Below are 21164 nucleotides of genomic sequence, written 5' to 3' on the forward strand. Positions count from 1 at the left end.
GTCCAATTCAGTGATTATTGTCAGCATCTATCAGTTAGCAACCATCAGACTGCATCCCTGAAAAGCAAGCTAAGCAATAAGGCAAAACCTTACTAAACACATCTCCAAGGACAGTAATGTATCAATAAAGCAATGCCGAGAGCATTTTACATTTGCCTAAGTTAGGAAATGAAACTCAAAAACTGCACGAAACAAATTCAACTCGACGTTGAGGCATAACAAAAGCAACATGGTTGTATCACAGGAGATCTCTGGTCCAGCTCCCAGAGTTCTTGCTAGAAACAACCAAGAAATCTGTTAATGCCTTTAAGGGTCATGGCAGAGGGCAGAACTTAAGGATGAGAGCGTTCCAGAGTACTGGGGACTTGTCTCCTGCCACAGCATCCACCCCCCCACACACATACACTCACCCACAAGGGAACATAAGCGCAAACCTGCTGAGATACAACATATAATCCCTCCACCCCGAACTGCCCACCAACTTAATCCTTACCCTAAGTTTTCACTCTTTAAAGTATTAAGGGAATTTTTTTCCTGTGTAAAAATATCTAACTTTATAATGAAAATCACTGAGAAAATGAGAGCCATTGTGCAGCCAATTTTGCTGAAATATAACCATTCAGTAAAGTCAGGGGTCCCCAAAAGAGTTCTACAAATACACTGAGAAGGATTTTAAATGTGTTATCTGTGTTCTTTAAGTTACTTTATTTCCAAGAAGTCAACGTTACATAGTATTTCTTGACTAAATTGACTGTGCCAGTAAAATACAGGGAGAAGTATTACCTCTGGACCTAGTTTCCACCTCTAAGGAAAGCCTTTCCATTTTTACAGCTAACATGACAAAATCTACTTTTCAGCCAAACTTCCTCAACACAGCCGTTTAGATACTATTTCAAATACTATTAAATTTAATGGCAGGCCTAAATTCAGACTTCTCATTTCACTTTTGCACCTACTGGAAATTATTTCACTCAAAATAATTATGTCTTCAGACAATTTCCTATTTCCACTTTAAGTGGAAACAAATTAGAACACTTCAAATTCTATTTGCACTTCCCAAATACAGTAATGACTCATTTATCTGGCATCGGAAAATGAGGTTCTTCTCCATTTATCTGGAAAACGCTTAACGTGAAGTCCACAAGAGCACAGAGCTCATCTGCCTCGTTCCCTGCTATATCCCCAGGGCCTAGCACAGGGGCTGGCACAGAGTAGATGCTCAGTAACATTCACTAAATGTGTGATTAAATAAAGTACTAAAGCTTTTTACTTTTAACCACTTGATGAAAATTTTTCTACAGTTATAGCCATCCCTCTTTTTCTGTTTTTTAAAATCATAACACTGAACAGAAATTAAGCTTTTCTTATTAACTGCGGTATCACTATAAAGAGCAATCACTCTACCCCCCTACCATATACCCATAACACCCTCAAAGCTATTCAAATAACAGGGCTTTTTGCCGCCATATTTAAATGGCCTCAACATGCTATGTTTTTATAACTTTTCCTTTTCTGATATTAGGTGTCATTTCTGTTTGCAACTGCTGCCTTATTTTACACACAAATGTCTGGTAAGGTCCTGAAATTAATTCTACCTCCTAAGCAGAATAAAATACATGGACTTGGTTACAATTCAGAAGTCTTTCCCACTTACTTCTGACCTGCAACTACACTGATTCTATTTATTTAACAGACTCCTTGTACCACCCACAACATTCTACATAAAATCTGAGATGGTTCTACTAGTTTTAAATGAGTATCTTAAGGATTTTCGGTTAAGTTCTAAGTTTCAAATATTAATCAGGAGTAATGGCTCGAAGACTAGCTACAATATAAACCTCGGGGCGTATTTTTTAAATCCATTTAGGAGACACCAACCACGACAAAGCTGGATTTCATCTTGCTTGATATGCTGCGATAGGGCCATAATTTAGATTCACTGTTCCAGAGTTCATGGCAGCAAAACTCAAACACACTGGCAGCCATGGTGTACTGTGCTTGCACAGCAAGGCATATCTCCCTGAACCTAAGAGTGGAAGGATAATTTAAGTACAGCCTTTAGTTTATATAATACAACTGGAGTTCCTTCCCCACAACAAACTTTGAATAATGTTTATAATTTAGCAATCAACTGAAATGATGAAAGAATTACCACAATTGAAATAAAATATTTATGTATTTCAAACCAGGAGAATTGTGTCTTCAAAAACTAAAATAAGCTAAGACAAACCTAGTTCTGAATTAGGGAATGAATACAAATAAAATGGGGGATTTGTTTATTTGGGTTTTTGAGTCTCTTTTCTTCTTTTTAAAGACTTAATGAACTTTCATTTGAAATAAGCATAGTTTACTAAATTAAAGGATTTGATTACATGTTCTTTAAAAGTAACTAGTTGGGTAAACATTAAAGCAAGTTATCCAGGAGTCAAGAAAAGAAAAATTACTTCAGACTGTTTTATGAATATTCTTCCAAAATCACCAATCCTTCAGCAAAAATAGTTCAACAGAAGATTTCAGTTCCTGGTACTGAACTGAACAAAGAGAACCACATGTTTTTAATGGTTGCTCATAAACGACCCAAATAAATCTCCAAAAGAACAGCAGTGGTTCTCTCTGTATTTTTCCCTTCAAAACTCACAAGACCAATTCAACACAGAAATAAAAATTACTGTACTTTATGGCACCACTCACTTTGTGACACATTTATTTGCTGTCATGAAAGTTAGGGCCTCAACAAAGTAAATGAGATTTAGGGAAAAACTTTTTTTTATATTTTAAACAGCACAAAATGTCCTTACCACTTGAGGAAGAAAGAGTTTACCCACCTCAAATGAGATTTTCAAACTAAGTGAGAGACCTAAGTATTTATGTATAAGTGTTACAGGAAGCTTTCCAAATAGCTTTCCAATCAATTATGATGCTGACCTTAGATCAGAATTACACTGCTAACTACCACTTATAAGAAATGAAGCCTACATAACAGAAAATACAACTTAAATTTAACCACTGATGTTCTTTTTTAGTTTCCCTGTGAATTAAAACACAGAGCAACAGCACACCCTGCTGGAAGTTAATAACACAGCTAGAGTAACCAGCAGCACTGGATTGCTAAAATTTCACCCAAGATGAGAATTACTTCAGAAAGTCTGATTTCCCACTAAATGATAAAAGATGTGCACAGTCATTACCATTAGTGTCTATACATGTGACCTTAAAGGTAAAATCAAAAATGTTAATTTTAACAGGATATCGCTTTTTCCAGTTCATTTCCCTGGCCCCACACAGCCCCAAACACCCCTAAGTGATTTTACTATTTTTTTATTTTAACCCCAAATAAAAATATTTCCAAATCTACTTTCTGCAGAGAAACTGGTAATCACATAAGCGGAATCTGAGGCCACTTTGATTGCCTGAAGCACCCCTTTCTCCTTCCCATCCCAAGATATCCTGGCCTCAGAAACATCCCTGAAGACCACAATTAAGAATTCACAAGGCAGCCTAGCGGTCTGTGAACCACAATTTACATACCATTGGCAAAATGCATACACAGATTCTGGAATTCAAAACATGCAGACTATATTAAGAAACCACATGCCATGAAACTCCCATCTAGTATGTTTCAACATTTTCATAGACATGAAAAAAATCACAGAAGCCATTGTCTGGATAATCCAGCTCAGTGCTCTCTCTGTAACAAACTGACAGGAATCCGAGGATGAGCAGAAAGGTACCAAAGTTCCGTAAGTGTGCCCTTCTGGCTACAGAAAGAAAGCTCCCTGGTACACTGAGAGCCCCCCTAGAGAAAACTGCATTGCTCTTGTAGCACTGCTCTGCACTCTTCTGAGTGACCAGTGTTCACTTCTTGGCTCTTTGCCCCCACATCTAAAAGGTTCTGATTGACCTGTGGTCAACTTGGAGGGCACTCTTCATCACAAAGGCCAGCAGCTCTGAAAACCCAATGAAGAAGGCCAAGGAAGATCAAACACTTCAGTGTAGTTTTTCCTCAAGAAATTCGAAAACAATTACCTTAGATCTATTTTTCTGAAGTTGTCTCCAGTGGTATTATCTGGTTCATTATTTCAATCAAAGTACATTTAAATTAGAATTTTAAAAGGATACCAACCTCAAGCCTCTTTTCCAGTGACTCAATTCTGTCCTTTTTGCTAGCTAGGTTGGCCCGTGTGTAGCGGCTCTGCCCAGGAAGATATAAAACTTGACTGTAGCATTCTTCCCACACCTGGTTATAAGCTTCACTTGAGAGTTCTCCGTGGCTCATACCTTGTTTTACCACTTCCATCTCCTGTACCAGAACATCCTGGGCCTGTTCACAATAATAATAACAATAAGCTTGAGTACTAGAGATACCTGCCATCAACAGAAATAAAAGACTAGTTTTTACTCCTCTGGGCAAAGACAATGAGCTCTGGTTAACTGTTTGTTTTGGAAGGGGGTTATAATACCTAAGCAAAATTAATTAAGAAGCCTAGAAGTCAATGCAGGTTGATCTGAAAAGCCAAGCATCCCTGTATCATCCCTGATAATGTAAACGTCCTTTGCCTTCACTCATTATAATAGCAGCTACCATTTCTCAGATACCTACTATGTGCCAGGAACTGAACTGAAAAGTTTTACCTACTTTATCTCCAAACAGCACACCACCCTTACAAAGCAGTCAACGTTAACCTCACTTCAAAGCTGATGAAACTAAGGCTTAGCGAGGTTAAACCACTTGTTCAGAAATACAACACTAGTAAGCGGACAAGGCAAGGTCACACCCAAGCCAATGCTTGGGCACCAACGCGTGCGGGTGCTCCTCCCTCTCTACCATCCCCCGCTATACTCTGGACTTCCCAGTATGGTGAAGCGGAAGTAGGCGTTTTTTTGACACCTGCCTTTTTTCTCATCTGAAAGAATGCCCCTGCCATTGTCAGAGAATAAGACTGGAGGCACAAATCAAATAATGATGGATCACAGACCAGCTTCTGTTCAGTAGAAAAGATATGGTTTAAGATGACAGAATGGGGATGGAGTTGGACAAGCCTGGGCTCCAATCACAGATTTAGCATTTAAGTCGCTATCTGAACTTGCTGAACTTCTGTGAGCCCATTTCTCATCTGTAGAGTGGAGATAGTACCTAACATGTTTGTTATGAGAATTAAGTGACACAGTATACACAAAGAGCCAGCCCAACACCAGACACACAGACTCCATGAACATACCACATGAACTTTTTCCAGCCCTTTGCTTCATGGCTCATGAAAAACTGACAATTACTTTTTGTGCTTTATAGAAAGCTTTCAATCACTCCAGGAACATCAGAAAATAAACACAGGCCAAAATACATAAAGTCAAGATAAATAACCAGCATATGAAAAAATGTAAACAAAAAAATGGAAAATCAAGTCTCTAGAAGATAAAGAATGGATACTTTTAAACAATACCTCTTAGGGGAAATAATGGAAACAAACCAATTTTAACACACTTAATGAAAATCGGGCACTGTACCATCAGAGAAATGGTATTTCACTCTGAAACTGTACACAGTAAAAATTTACAAATTCACCTCTTATAATAACTAGGAGAGAGTACAGCTAAGTTCTACTTAAACCATCCCTAAAGAATCTGCTAAGTAAATAGCTGCTTCAAATTCTTTGGAACAAAGAGGACTGTAGATAGATAAATAAAATATGGGAGGATATTTAAACTACTGTGTAATCGTTTCAAATAATTCCAAAGCACTACTTACATTATTATCAAAATATTTATTAGAATCTGTCCCTTATAGAATCTCTATTAGCAACAACGTGATCTTTATTTCAGGTTTCCATATGTACAATAAATTTAGGAAAATTTATTTCCTAAATTCCATCTTCCCCTCATATTTTCACTCTAAAAAGAGGAAACTGTTCAAGCATCAAGTTCATTGTCTAATTCTCACCCGGTTCAGTGACTGAACGTGCCTGCCAAAGTGCAGGCGGCTCAACAGAGGACAGCTTCCATGGTACTTACTGAAAGGCAGCAAGTCAAAATTACTCGTGAACCAGGGGCAAACAAACACAAATCTAAACCCTCCTTCCTTTCTCTATCTTCTTTTTAAAAGTCCTATAATAAACATGTATCACGTATGCAATAAGAAAAAGAGAAAGTAAGAAAAAGAGAGGAGAGAGGGAAAGTGCAGGAGAGAAGACAGACAAAGGAACCTTACCGGTTTTCTCCCAAGTTAGCCCATTCTAATGGATGAGTCCATCTCTGCCCCTCAGGGCGAAAGACTAAAGAAAAAAGACTTTTAAGCTAATGACCACTCTGCTTCCAACCAGGAAACTAACTCTATTATCTTATGCCACTGTACAGATTTCTAGTCAAAATCACAGCTGTTTGCTCTGTCAAAGCAGAAAGAATAAAATGCATATGGAGGAAGAGGCAGGACAGACTTTAGACAAGAAAACATTTCTTTATTTCCTTATCCAAAAGGGTAGGGGGAAATCATGTCAGGGGAATGAATTCAGTGAATATTTCCTTTCTGTGAATAGGTGAAAGATTGAATCTGTAAATATTTTTAATATATTCTTGTTTCTTCATAGTATTCTAAATAAGTGAGGTTTAAGTATTAAAGGCATTCCACCCTATTCAGAGACAGCAGAGTTAAACACAGAAAATAGCAACTGTAGCAACTATCAATGAGGCATACACCCATGAGACAAGAACACCGTGCCATCACAGCCAGTGTTCATCTGATAAAGGCCTGCCCCTGAACACAGGAAGGGGTGGGGGGGTGGTATGTCCTTTGCATAACACTTAATATGAATATTTATCTCTTAACCATATATTTCAGTTGCTTATGAACATCAATAAGGGAAAATGTTAATGTCTGTCCATGATACATGGGATCTAACAAATACTTAAGTCTTGAGACAGAAATATTCAATGATACCTTTTTCAGGTCTTCTTTGGAAAACTTTTCGTAAGTGTTATGTTCCAGATAGGCAATGTGCTCTGCATTATTGGTACCAAATCCTATAGTTTTTCCTTTTTTATTTCCAGATGGTTCATAAGGGTGATGCAGGAGGTCATAATGAAGCATTGTGATCATTTCTTTTTTGATTAGTTCTTCACTTTTCTGTAAATCTGTCAGAGGTGGTTCTACATTTAAGGGTCTTAGAATAGTTTCGTTTACCTAAAATTTTAAAACAAGTACAATTATTAAACATGTCGCTGCAACATGCTAATGTTATTAGTTCTACCAGCATGAATTAAACACAGGCACACCTTATCTGACTGGGCTTCACTTTACTGTGATTTGCAGGCAGTGTGTTTACAAACTGTAAGGCTGTGGCAGCGCTGCGTTGAGCAAGTCTATTGGCACCATTTTTCCAACAGCATTTGCTCATTTTGTGTCTGTGTCACATTTTGGTAATTCTTGCAATATTTCAAACTTTTTCATTACTATTCTATTTGTTATGGTGAGCTGTGATCTTTAATGTTACTACTGGAAAAAGATTACGACTCAGACTCAGAAACTTAGATGATAATTAGCATTTTTTAGCTATCAAGTACTTTATAAGTTACGTACTTTTTTTTTAGACACACTACTACTACACACTTAAAAGACTACAGTTTAGTGTAAACATAACTTTTACATGCACAAGGAAACCAAACAATTCGTGTGACTCGCTTTATTGCATGACATTCTCTTTACTACAGCGGCCTGGAACCAAACCTGCAATATCTCCGATGTATGCCTAAAGCAGTTTTACATTTTCAAAAGAAATTATTTTCCTTTTTTCTTCAAAATTCTTATTTGGGGACTTCCCTGGTGGCTCAGTGGTTAAGAATCCGCCTGCCAATGTAGGGAACACGGGTTTGAGCCCTGGTCCAGGGAAATCCCACAGGCCACAGAGCAACTAAGCCCATGCACAACTCCTGAGCCTGTGCTCTAGAGCCTGCAAGCCACAACTACTGAAGCCCGTGCACCTAGAGCCCATGCTCCGCAACAAGAGAAGCCACCACAATGAGAAGCCGGCACACCACAACGAAGAGTAGCCCCCGCTAGCTGCAGCTAGAGAAAGCCCACATGCAGCAGCGAAGACCCAATGCAGGCAATCAATCAATCAATCAATCAATTTATTTTAAAAATTCGTATTTGTACCAGTGAAGCATTTCAAAGATTGGATCTGGGAACTGCTTTACTATATTCCAGAAAGTAGATGAAATGTCGTTTTATAGATTTTATAATATAAAAAACATCAATCACATAAAAAGAAACTTAAAACTTCCTAAGCCAGAAATTCTAATACTTACTTCTGATGGTCTTGGCAGATCTTTCTGGACAGCTTTGTGCATTCGTTTCATTTCCTTTACACGCTCTGCATCTCGTATGGCCTAAAAAATTATTTTAAAAACCATTTTTGCAGCTATACAGTATTTGACACATTTCAGTAAAGCTGAAAACACTTTAGTCTATAAGAATATGTTATGTTCAAGAGCTAAAGCTGTAGGAATCTGTGTTAAGTTTGTAGAAAGGCAATATAAGGCCACTAAAATTAATCAGCCTATTCATTCTCCTATTACAGTAGAAACTAAGAACTTCCAACGTCTACCAGGAGCATTCTCCAGATTTCCATGGCTCCCTCCATCAGATAATCATTCTTTTCTTGTCTAAATCAAATCCTAAATGTAGAGGGGATGCTTCCAATTATCCCTCCTGCAACACAACCTTTCCCTTCCACCTCAAAAGCTACTGATTTTTAATTTAAAAAGCCAGCCAATGAATGTGTTGTTTCCTGATTCTTAAATTATGAATAATGTGGGTTAACACATTAGAACTTCAAACCAGTTCTGAGAGTAAATGTAACTCAAAATAGCTAAGAGAACTAAACACATAAAGTATTATCATCTATTCCCCACCAAAAAGCACATTCACGTGGTTTCCCTCTAAAACGATTTCCATTGATGCCATTCTCACTCCAACCCCGGGAAATTATTCAATTTCTAAAACCATCCTGAAATGGACTGCAGCAAGAATGTCTGAAGTGGGTCACATGATCTCAGTTTTAGTTCAAGTTTCACCAGTTTCCAGCCACAAGACCTGAGAAAGTTAACTTAATTCACCTGAGCCTGTTTCCTCATTTCTAAAACGAAGCTGACACCTATCCTACTTACATCACCTGATTGTTACGCACAAATGAGAAAGTAATTAACTAGAAGATATATTAGTACAAGGTGTTACTAATTTTATTCTGACCCAGGCTACATAGCCAAAGCCACATTTTTCATTAGTTTACACTGATGAAAAACCATTTACTCAACCAATCCAAGATGTACTAGTTTTTAAGACTGATAATAACATCTTTTCTTGGCTAGTGTGAAAGCAATGTCTAAAAGACTACTTATATGTATTTTAAAGAAGCATAATGAATTTGACAGAGGATATTTAAATGGCTATCCATATAATTATACATTTTAAGAATACCTATCAAGATATTCTAAGTATATTATGAACTATGTGAGCAAATATTATTAATGATGTAAGTAATTTTCTGCAGTGTAATTTTTTTTTAATACTGAAAAAACTTTTAAGTAGAGATCTTGAGACATGTAACAGTCATCACCCACCTGCTTCCGTGCATCCACATCAGCAGCATCTTCAATGTAAGTATCATCTATTTCACGGTCCTCCAGTTCCTTCTCGGCATTTTCTGGTAGAACAATTTCAAAGTCATTCTTGGGGGCAGGAAGGCCCAACAACCCTAAACGGAGGTGTTCACGAGATTCTCTTTCCTGTAGAAAAAAATTGGTCCTTCTCAATTCATACACATTAAAATATGCAACTAATATTGTGTAAGAGTTTCTAAAAAGTAATTAGCTTAATTTTAATTCTAGAAAAATGACCCCTAACTTCAGAGTTGAAACAAGATTTCGTTTAATTTCTATCTCCATTTCTTCCCTACCTTAAGACCAACCATAGGGCTTCCCTGGTGCCGCAGTGGTTAAGAATCCGCCTGCCAATGCAGGGGGCACGGGTTCGAGCCCTGGTCTGGGAAGATCCCACATGCCACAGAGCAACTAAGCCCGTGTGCCACAACTACTGAGCCTGCGCTCCAGAGCCCACAAGCCACAGCAACTGAAACCCGTGCGCCTAGAGCCTGGGCTCTGCAACGAGAAGCCACTGCAATGAGAAGCCTGTGCACCACAACGAAGAGTAGCCCCTGCTAACCGCAACTAGAGAAAGGCCCGCGTGCAGTAACGAAGACCCAACGCAACCAAGATAAATTAATTAAATAAATAAATTTATGGGAAAAAAAATGAAACCTTTAAAACAAAAAAAAGGACGGCTCATAAACTTTGATTTGTGGTCAACAAATTTACTCTGGGCTAATCTAACAGAAGGTTTGAGAATTATCTCTGAAGGAGCAAAAAAAAAAAAAAGTCCTTTAGGATTTCCATTTAAGGATTTCTGAAATTTAACAGCAAATGAAAAGAACAAGTTCAAAGGTAAATTTGTCCTTGGACTAATAAAACCTAACCTGAAAAGATGCCTGAATTTGTGTGTGTGTTTCTTTTCCATGCAAATACTAGATAATATGAAAGCCAAAGAAAACAGTTCATACTTCCCAAGAGAAAGTGCCTGGTACCCAAGTTTTCCCCAGTCCATTCTCAGCTCACTTCTCTCATTCCCCACTGCTCCATACACGTATGCTAGGTGGAAGGACCAGATGAGCTGCTATGACGCAAACATGCTCCAGGTTCACTCATGTTAACGGCCTCCATCTGGGACAGCCCCCAACCCTCCTCTGAGCATACCTCCTCAATGAAGGTTTTCCTAGTACCCACCCAACAAATGTGATTATTTCTCTGGCCAGCCAAAGCATGTTGGTTTTCCTCAAAGGGCTTATTTTATTCATATATTACAATTATTTTTGGACTTGGTTTAGTACTGCCAATCTCTCCAGAGCATAAACTTCTTGAAGACAAAGGACATCTTTACTCAACTTTAGATTCCCTGAAGTGTCCAGATCCGTGCTTTGCACACGTTAGATTCTTCATTTGTTTAATTCTTATGTAGCCACTCAGAGTTGGCATTACCTGATATCAATTTGGGCACTAAAAAAAATTCTCAACTAACCAAATCTATACATGAAGGTAGAATTAATTTGTAAACCAGAAGCAGACCATCATTGGAACTCATTTTTTTTAAAAATCTCACAATGATCTTCTGTGGCATAAATAAGAAGGCTTAACAGTGACGTAATGAAAGCAATAACGAGCAGAAACAAAACTATAACTTGTAGAATTAGCTTTCTACATCACCTTGCAAAACATACAAAAGAAAACTTCACTAAGGTTAGCAACAAACATCAAATTAACGTGGCTTTGAGATCTAGACTGTCCTAAAAGTGTAATGAAAACAGAGGAATCAACGTTCAAAATCTAATTTATGAGGCATTCGAAACTCAAAACATTTTACAGAACTAGGAAAAAAAATTAAATGTACCATTCAAGAAGGTAAAGTATTAATTAGTAAATGATGAAAATTAAAAATCACAAAAGATATAAGGAGCATTACTATCAGCATAATCATTTCTGAAAAATATATTAAGAATAAGAAAAAGTAAGCAATAAGACCGTAAGATTTCCCTTCTCAAACCCTACAAATCATGTTGCTGTTCTGGTGTCCGCAGGTGTACAGAATCATAAGGTATATGCGATATGCACTGACAAGGGGAAAAATTTTAATTTGGTACCCATGAGATATTTTTTTTAAAACTTTTTTTAAAGAATACTAAAAGGGAATTGACATGTACCATCTGCTTCACATAAGAGGGATCACTGTAGTCTGCCATTCCATCCTCAGGATTAATGTTTAACTTGTCTCGAAGAGGCGTTCTACCCGGGGTAGAGTTAATAACTGGTTTGGGAGTTGTCCCACTCCGGGGAGTCAGCCCTTCAGATCCATGAGAAGGAGTTCTATAAAGACAGAAATTCCAATTAATGAAAGTGCCAATTTTATTTGGATCATGCTTTCAAATGTTTTTCACATAAATTATTTTACAAGGAAAACAGAAAAGAAATAAAGATTCCAGAAATTCCATCTCCCTACCTGGTTTTTAGTTAGACCTCTAGGTTAAAATAAAGCTTTGGTTCAGCTAACTCAGTATTTACACACAGTATATTTATTTTAATGACTTCAAATAAAGTCATTACATCTGATATTTTCTTACCTTATTAATAACTAGGTCCACCAAACATTTTTCAACCTTTTTTTAAATAAATTTATTTATTTTTATTTATTTATTTTTGGTTGCATTGGGTCTTCGTTGCTGTGTGCGAGCTTCCTCTAGTTGTGGTGGCTTCTCCTGTTGTAGAGCACGGGCTCTAGGCATGCAGGCTTCAGTAGTTCTGGCACGTGGGCTCAGTAGTTGTGGCTCGTGGGCTCTAGAGCGCTGGCTCAGTAGTTGTGGCGCACGGGCTTAGTTGCTCTGCGGCTTGTGGGATCTTCCTGGACCAGGGATCGAATCCATGTCCCCTGCACTGGCAGGCGGATTCTTAACCACTGTGCCACCAGGGAAGTCCCACAACCTTTTCTTGACACATCAGGGTGGCTGAGAACACACAGTGGGCAGAGAGGTTGGCCACCACACTCAAGATCCCTAATGACTCCTTTTGAGTTCAGTATCTTCAACTTATCATTTGTCTCCTCCCTGCCTGTAGCTGTTGGCTATCACATCATCATCATCATCATAGATGTGCATACCTGAAGTACTTCCTCCCTCTACAGTTTGGAAACCAAACACCAGGCTTTTAGAATCACATCTAAATATGAATAGCTCTGAGTTAGGTCTAAGAAACTCTCTTAGGAATAAAAGCCATAGACTTTGCACCTTATAGTTTAAATGTTCAAAGCCTTTTTTATTTTTTTGGTTGATTACTTCCTGTATCTTGGCTGTGTTCCAGACAGGTGGTGCTGCCAGAGAGTTGTTCCCAGAGGTGAGGTGAGGTGTTACCATATAACACATGGTCCCTGCCCTCAATGAGCTTACAATCTAGTTGAGAAATGAGACACCCACGGGGAAAAGAGGGATTAGGTTCTCTTGCAAGCCTTGCAATTAAATATTATATAAGGTTTTAGGGGCCAATGTTTCTTGATCCTGCTGTCATGTGCAACTATAACAGTCTTCATATACTTAACAACCAGTAGGAGGACATATTTGAAAATTAAAAGTAAACCCTAAATATTTCTAACCTTAAAAGCTCAAATTCCATTTTAATACAAATTGCTTCTATAATGTTTGTATCTTAAAAATTCTTCTTTAAAAACAGTAGCTTAAAACAAAAGAAGTATAAACAAATACTGAATTCTGAACTCTAGTTAATGACATACACAACTAGGAAGCGTTTACGGTGAAATGGACTAATACCTGCAACTTGGAAATTATTAAAAATAAGATAGATTGATGGACGGATATGTGATTAAAGCAAACACTGTAAAATATTAACTGGAGAACTGGGTGGTGAGTATATGGATGCTTGCTTTACCATTCTTTCAACCTCTCTGAATGTTAGAAATTTTCATAATAAAATGTTGGGGGAAAAGCAACAGTAATACATACATAAAAAGGCTTAGAATTTTTATAAAATTCACCAAATCATCATTAACAATGGATTGATCTGCTCTTTTAAATCAGATTAAAAGTATTGAGAAACGAGGTGATAGCACCAGAAACCCTGAAAAAAAAAAAGAAGCTCCATTTGGTATTTGACTATTTCCTGGATACTATAATGTTATTTGCTACTATGAGGAGAAATTAAAAAGCAAGTTAAACACTTATTTCCATTCTCTGCCAGCATTTCTAAAGCAAACATGTTGTCCAAGTCCTCAGATACAAGTTTTTCTAAAACAGAAAACAGTTATTTATTTACAATACCTGAATGGGGTAGAAAGAACTGTGTTTGGAGTCTGTACAACCTGCCGCTGTGGAGTCACACCTGAGAAGTCGCTCTCGTGCAAAGGGGTGTTAAGTCCACCTTTTAATGGGGTGTCCACGTTGGTCAGAGCCATGAGGTTTTGGGCTTCCTGATTAACAAGAAGGTAAAGAGGCATGTTTTAACAGTTTAGACAGGAGAGCAAATTCCTCTCTTCTTGTCCTACTACACAAATCTTGAAACAGGCAGAATTCTTATACATTTTTCTCAATGAAAACCAAGAGAGAAAATGAATACTGAGCTGTGGCAGAGTTCAATACTTCCATTCCTTCTGTCGACCTAACATTAGCATGCCAGAAGTTCTGGAATAGGGCTTCCCTGGTAGTGCAGTGGTTAAGAATCTGCCTGCCAATGCAGGGGATACGGGTTCGAGCCCTGGCCCGGGAAGATCCCACATGCCGCAGAGCAACTAAGCCCATGCGCCACAACTACTGAGCCTGTGCCCTAGAGCCCGCGAGCCACAACTACTGAGCCCATGTGCCACAACTACTGAAGCCCGCGCACCTAGAGCCCATGCTCCACAACAAGAGAAGCCACCGCAATGAGAAGCCCGTGCACCACCATGAAGAGTAGCCCCCCACTTGCTGCAACTAGAGAAAGCCCGCGCGCAGCAACGAAGACCAATGCAACAAATAAATAAATAAATAAATAAGAATTCCCTAATAAATAAGTTATAGGGATGTAATGTATAACACAGGGAATAGAGCCAATATTTTACAGAAACTTTATATGGAGTATAATCTATAAAAATATCAAATCACTATGTTGTACACCTGAAACCTATTCAATATTGTAAGTCAGCTATACTTCAATAAATAAATAAATACATTTTAAAAGAAAAATAATTTAAAAAGAAATCTCCCCAATAAAACATCCCAGCCAGTTCAGCCCACAGGAAAGTCTGGAGTCAAGGGGTCCTACCCACACCCAAGGAGTGTCTAGTCAGCTTTTAATTGCCCTACCCTTATTCCCTAGATATAGGCAAAGAACAAGATCGAAAGATATTTGAAGGGCTTCCCTGGTGGTGCAGTGGTTGAGAGTCTGCCTGCCAGTGCAGGGGACACGGGATCGAGCCCTGGTCTGCGAGGATCCCACATGCCGCGGAGCAACTGGGCCCGTGAGCCACAGCTGCTGAGCCTGCACGTCTGGAGCCTGTGCTCCACAAGAGAGGCTGTGATAGTGAGAGGCCCGCATACCGCAAAAAAAAAAAAAAAGACTGTGCAGGAAAAAGAAAACTTGTAAAAACAAAAGAAAACCATCATTAATAGCCTCAGAGGAATAAAAAGATATTAATTAAATGAGACATTTAAAAATTGAACACATTTAAAAAAGCGCTCTTAGAAATTAAAAATATGACAGTAGAAATTTTAAAAAAAGATAAAATTCAGAAAATCTCCTAGCAATCAAATCAAAGTCAATTAAGACAGAAAACCAGAGAGTAATAAGTAGCAAAATAAATTAATGAAAGGGACGAAATTTTTTAATTTTCAAAATAACTTCCCAGAATTGAAGGCCATGAGTCTATAGAATTAAAAGACCCACCAAGTACCTAGCACAGTGGTTAAAAATAGACCCACATCAAGAAACACGCATGTGAAAAAGAGAAGATCATATAAGCTTCCAGAGAAAGAAAAAACCAGGTTTCCTATTAACAACCTGAATGGCACAGGACGTATCAATAGCAACAATGAAAGCCAGAAGACACTGGAGCACTGCCTTCAAAACTGTGAACAAAAACTCTTTCAATCTGGAATTCTATACCCTGTTGTACTATCAATCAGATAAGAGGGTAGGACAGTTATTTACAGATATTCAAGGTCTTAAAAATTCCATCTCCCATGAAACCTTCCTCAGAAAGCCACTGACAGATACACTTCACCAACAAGGGAGTCAACCAAAAAAGCCAGAGACATGGGAGCCAAGAAAGAGGAGACACAAGGGACTTTCTAGGGTGACAGTGAAGGGAAAGCAAGAGAACAAGCTGTAACAAGATCTAAAGAGTAATCAGTCCAGACTAGAAAATTCAGAAGTTCTGGGAACGACTTCAAGTGTTGAAAAAGGTAAGAATACCTAAAATGTGACCAGATTACAGGAGATTTACAGTTAGTATAAAGTCCAGAACTGAATTTGTGCTAAGTAATCAGAAAATTTAGCGACTAAATAAAACAAGTATTAATTCAAAGAAAAACACAATACTGTACAGTAGAGTAATTATAAGGCATTTTGTGGGTCAAGTGCAGTTTGACCCACAGTTTACGTAGTGAATGAATGCAGTTTACGTAGTCATAAGGTAAACCATAAATATGGAGCTGGCCAAAATTATGATTAACTATAATGGAAGATGGGAAAATGGAAAGCATGTGTATGCACAGTAGAGGCAGAAGGTGTGAGAGAGCCAGATGTTCAAATCCTTGGTGGAAAAATGCCTAAAACTGAAGAAAAACCAAAATGTAACAAGTGTCTTAGTAGTAAGGTGGTAAAAACAAAGAGCTATCACTGGTACCTCTAGAGAGCAAGCAATGAGGGGCACTGTTTTTCTTACAAAGTCTTGCAGGACTACTTGACTCCTGAATCAGTAGTCAAATTATATTTGACTATCAGAAAATTGAGATGTAAGAATGCTAAAAGACTCAGTAGTATTCCGTTAGGTTTGTCTATTCTCTGGCATGCAGACACCCTAAAGAACACACAGGGCTTCCCTGGTGGCGCAGTGGTTGAGGTCCGCCTGCTGATGCAGGGGACACGGGTTCGTGCCCTAGTCCGGGAAGATCCCACATGCCGCGGAGCGGCTAGGCCCGTGAGCCATGGCCACTGAGCCTGCACGTCCAGAGCCTGTGCTCCGCAACGGGAGAGGCCACCGTAGTGAGAGGCCCGCGTACCGCAAAAAAAAAAAAAAAAAAAAAAAAAATAGAACACACACAGCTGTACACCCTATGTGCTACGGAGAGAGAGGGAAATAGTACTGAAGGCAGTCTATGCCAAGCTAAGTACAGAATCACAAGGAAGTTTTAAAAATTACTGACTACACGTGTTTGATTTTTTTTCCAGGACTGCTAGGCAATGTGAAATTTTTAAATGCTATGCTTTATTGACAGGATTTAGCTTCCCTACTACAGAAATCTCTAGCAGCTATGCATTCAGGACTGTTTCAAACTGCTTACCCTAAAACACACAAAACCCTAAAACACACAAATCCTTTATAATACTTTTAAGGATAATAAACAAAGTGAAAGGCTCACTCTACCATATGGCAGCCTACCTGCAGAATTCTGTCCTGGGAAGCTGGTGTTCGTGGTGTTCTCAAAGCGATGCTGTTGTTGGTGACATTGTACTCAGACAAGAGAGTACTGGAAGCCGAGTTTGTTATGCCAGATTCCTCAGCAGTTTGACGTGCAATTTCACTTGCTTGGCCTACTTTTACAACTTCCTGGAGTTCTGCATCTGAAATCTAAAGACACAGTTATCACAGTAGCAATATTTTAACCAAGAATAACACAGCTTAAAACTTCCACATTCCAGAAGATGAATTGCTGAAGCTGTGTGATGAGTACACAGGGGCTCGTTGTAGCACTCTCTTTACTTTTTGTGGGTTTGAAAATTTCCATAATAAAGTTTTTAAAAGTCTTCCCTATTTAATGGGGGGGAGGGGGGCAGAATTCCATATGTGACATAGAATCAAGCTGCAAATACGGAAATTCCTTTTCAGTATTTCCATACTGAAATTCTTTCAAACCAAAATATTTATAAATCAAGAACATAAAATAATAGTGTTTATACAAAGCCATTTATCAATTAGGGGGAGGGTGGGCACTAAAAACCAATTAAAATATCACACAGAGTCCACAAAGCCACCAGATCCCTAAGAAAATCAAAAGGTGTTATCCTTGTAATTTTACCAAACTAAATACCCTAAGAACTAAAAATAAATTACAGGCAAAATCTCAGTTTAAGAACTATAACTACTATGAATAACAGCATCTAACAAAATTATTTTATGTTTATGCCCAAGGATTTTGTACTGATGCAGCCAGGGCACTCATCTGCAGAAAGAAGCTGTTCAAGCCTCCTAAATCCATCCCTCTGCTCCATTTAACTGTCCAATTCTACAAAGCTGTACTCGTCAAAACAAAACAAGAGCTTATTCAAAATCCCCATGTTTCTGACCAACTATAATTCAAAGGAACAGAGCCTATGATGAGCTGAATGAATTTTCTCTTCTCCACAACTCCCATGTTGATTTTCACAGCTACTGTCTCAAAAAGAGAAGGAGGTGTGACACAACAAAACATTCCCTAAAAGAAAGTGGCCTGAAGTCCACAAGGCCAAATACCACCTTTATCAGCTACGAAAAAGAGGTCTGGAGCCCTAGCCTACTGAAAAATTGCTAAGAGCTGACAATTACTTACTAAACCATCATATGAGCAGTTCAAGGCCTGATATTTCTTAAAGGTACCAAGCACCCAGCAAAAGCCTGGCACATAGGCCTGCAAACATTAGCTGGATAAATGGTAAGCATATGAGTTCATACAATGAAAAACCTGCTTTTATCAGATTACCTGAGGGGCAGGTAGTACTAGTTTGCTTCTCTTTTTAGTGAATTCAGAAACACCACTAGTTTGAAGAATTGCTGACGGTAAATCAGATTCTTTTTTCCTTTTCAAATGCTGCTTGTCTTTTTTTCTATCTCGTCCTTCTTTTTCACTGTCATGGGTCAAGGTGGAGAACAGATTTTTTAAAGTTACATATAGGCAGCAACATTAAACGCCATATAAATAGTCATATGCTCTGAACGAAATAATCCCATTCCTAATAAAATTATGACAAAAAAGACAAAACAATATACATTAAGTTGTTCCCTACACCATTACCTACCCACTATACTCAAGAGGAATGCAGACTTAGAATATCAATAGAATTACTAAGAAAATAAGATATACTAAGTAATTTAAGCACTAAATATTAAAACTATGTAACTATAGGGCTTCCCTGGTGGCGCAGTGGTTGGGAGTCCGCCTGCCGACGCAGGGGACACGGGTTCGTGCCCCGGTCCAGGGGGATCCCACATGCCACAGAGCGGCCGGGCCCGTGAGCCATGGCCGCTGAGCCTGTGCGTCCGGAGCCTGTGCTCCGCAATGGGAGAGGCCACAACAGTGAGAGGCCCGCGTACCACAAAAAATAAATAAATAAAATAAACACCTATGTAGCTATAAAGACTATGATAAGCAAAATGTTACATATAACATGAAAAGAAAAACATAAAACTACTCCTATATTGTGACTATGTTCATGTAAAAATATGTGTGTGCACATAGGAAAATGATGAAGTATACAAAAACGGAAACAATTAAATGAAGGGAACAGAATTAAAACGTGAGTTTTAAAAGTTTTCCTTTAAAACTATTCTTCAATTGTTTGCTATGATTTTTTTTAATTCATTAATTTTTTTAAAGGATACCTAAGTCCTGACAAATGACACCAAAAAGTTGTTAAGGTCTAAAGCCAGGCTCAAGGCCATCTTTTAAAGGACCAGGAATGCCTTCTCCCCCTCTGCATGTCATCCTCTTCTTCCATCTAGTCTACTCCTTCCAAATGACTATTTTTTCTTCAATCTCTTTATTTGTAGAGGCTACCTAAAGCAAGGTCCTAATTTGAAAAATAAATACAATGGAGTACATCCAAGAAAATCCTGTTTCACAGTGACTGACATCTGTTGTTTACTAACAATTCATGTCAACAGAAATGGAAAGCCATTGGGGGAGTACTAAAAATCTCTGACAATCCTAAAAGGTTCTCCCCACAACATTCAGATATAACAATTTAAAAACTCTAAAAATCCCTAGAAATAAACAAAATCCTCTGTATTCTAAGACATTTTAAAAATATACCTACTAATCGCCATTAAGTGAAAAGACTTAAAAATGCATTGGTAATGTTTTTCCTTTTAATTTCATTTTATGAAAAACAAGAGGGAACTCCCTGGCAGTCCGGTGGTTAGAACTCACCACTTTCACCGCCAGGGCCCAGGTGTGATCTCTAGTCAGGGAACTAAGATTCCACAAAGTCTCATGGCACAGGCAAAAAAAACCCAGAAAAACAAGATAAAATTTTCACTAGAAAAAAAACTAAGAAGCAGCAGATCGGATTTTGACAGACTCCTTCAGGCCATTAGTAAAATAACTAACCTCTTCCCAAAGGTACATTTCGTAAATGTTAAGACTGTGATTCTGAGTAGACAGTTCACTAAGAGCCAAGCGCTGACATTTCGAGAGCTTCGAACAGTGTTCTGTGCTAAAAGCATTACAGCCAGGGTCATTGGTTTTCTCAGAAAGCTGAATCCATTAAATAAGTAAAAGCATTATGTAAACCACATTGTGCTAACTGAGAAATATCTGGCTCTGACCAGGATAATACTTGGCCCTCCATAAAATTACTACTATACTTTTCCATTTATAAAAACAGAAAGGCAACTTACGATCTCAGCTCCCCATCAAGATCCTGTTGTCTTAACTTTCTGAAATCGGCATCAAGAGCCTGGTAGTTTTCCTCAGAAGTATCATAGAAACCAAGAGCAGGCTTTTTTTCAAATGGGATTTCAGCGTTATAATCAACTCCTCTCTTCTTTTTTCTTTTCTTCTGAATTTCTATGCCAGCTGCTCGAAGTTCTCTTCTCTTTTGGAGGGCAGCAAGACGCCTGAAGAAAGAGAACACAAATCACCTTCAAAATCATACACCATTGGGAAAGGATGGATCATCCATCAGAGTTAAGAAAACTACCCGGTCACTTGGGGAAGAAATACTTATTTAAATCCTCACCTCACACCGTTCACCAAAATCAATTCCAGTTTTGATTTAAAGGTACACACATACACTAGAGCAAAGAGAAAAGCCAGAAGGAACTATAAGTAAATATGTATCCAATCTCTGGATGGGAATATACTCACTTAATATAAATTAAATAAAGGGTGAAAAAAACAATCAACAGCTTTGAATTTTAAAATTTATATCCCTGTAGCACCATTTTTTAATCATAAAACAATATTAAAAGGCAAATAATAGGAAAAAATTTTGCACTTAGTATTAGGAATGGTTAGATATAAAGAATCTAATCAAGTTTTTAAAAAATGTACCCAAGGGAAAGGAAGAAAAAAAGGAAATAAACAGTTCACTAAGGGAAAAAAATGCAA

At 38.1% G+C, this 21164-nt stretch overlaps 1 protein-coding gene across 1 annotated transcript in view; it reads right to left on the minus strand.

Moving 5' to 3' along the window:
- Positions 1–21164, minus strand: part of CDC5L (cell division cycle 5 like) — a 47551-nt gene that overhangs the window by 14469 nt on the left and 11918 nt on the right. The window contains exons 6-14 of the mRNA XM_079935714.1: positions 20453–20671; positions 18537–18681; positions 17240–17428; positions 13923–14071; positions 11802–11964; positions 9613–9777; positions 8299–8379; positions 6932–7174; positions 4124–4321 (exon numbers count right to left, since the gene is read on the minus strand). Coding sequence (XP_079791840.1) covers positions 4124–4321; positions 6932–7174; positions 8299–8379; positions 9613–9777; positions 11802–11964; positions 13923–14071; positions 17240–17428; positions 18537–18681; positions 20453–20671 — 1552 coding nt within the window. The remainder of the gene's footprint in view (positions 1–4123; positions 4322–6931; positions 7175–8298; positions 8380–9612; positions 9778–11801; positions 11965–13922; positions 14072–17239; positions 17429–18536; positions 18682–20452; positions 20672–21164) is intronic.

Source organism: Stenella coeruleoalba, assembly GCF_951394435.1.
Source record: "Stenella coeruleoalba genome assembly, chromosome: 10".
Classification (NCBI taxonomy): domain Eukaryota; kingdom Metazoa; phylum Chordata; class Mammalia; order Artiodactyla; family Delphinidae; genus Stenella; species Stenella coeruleoalba.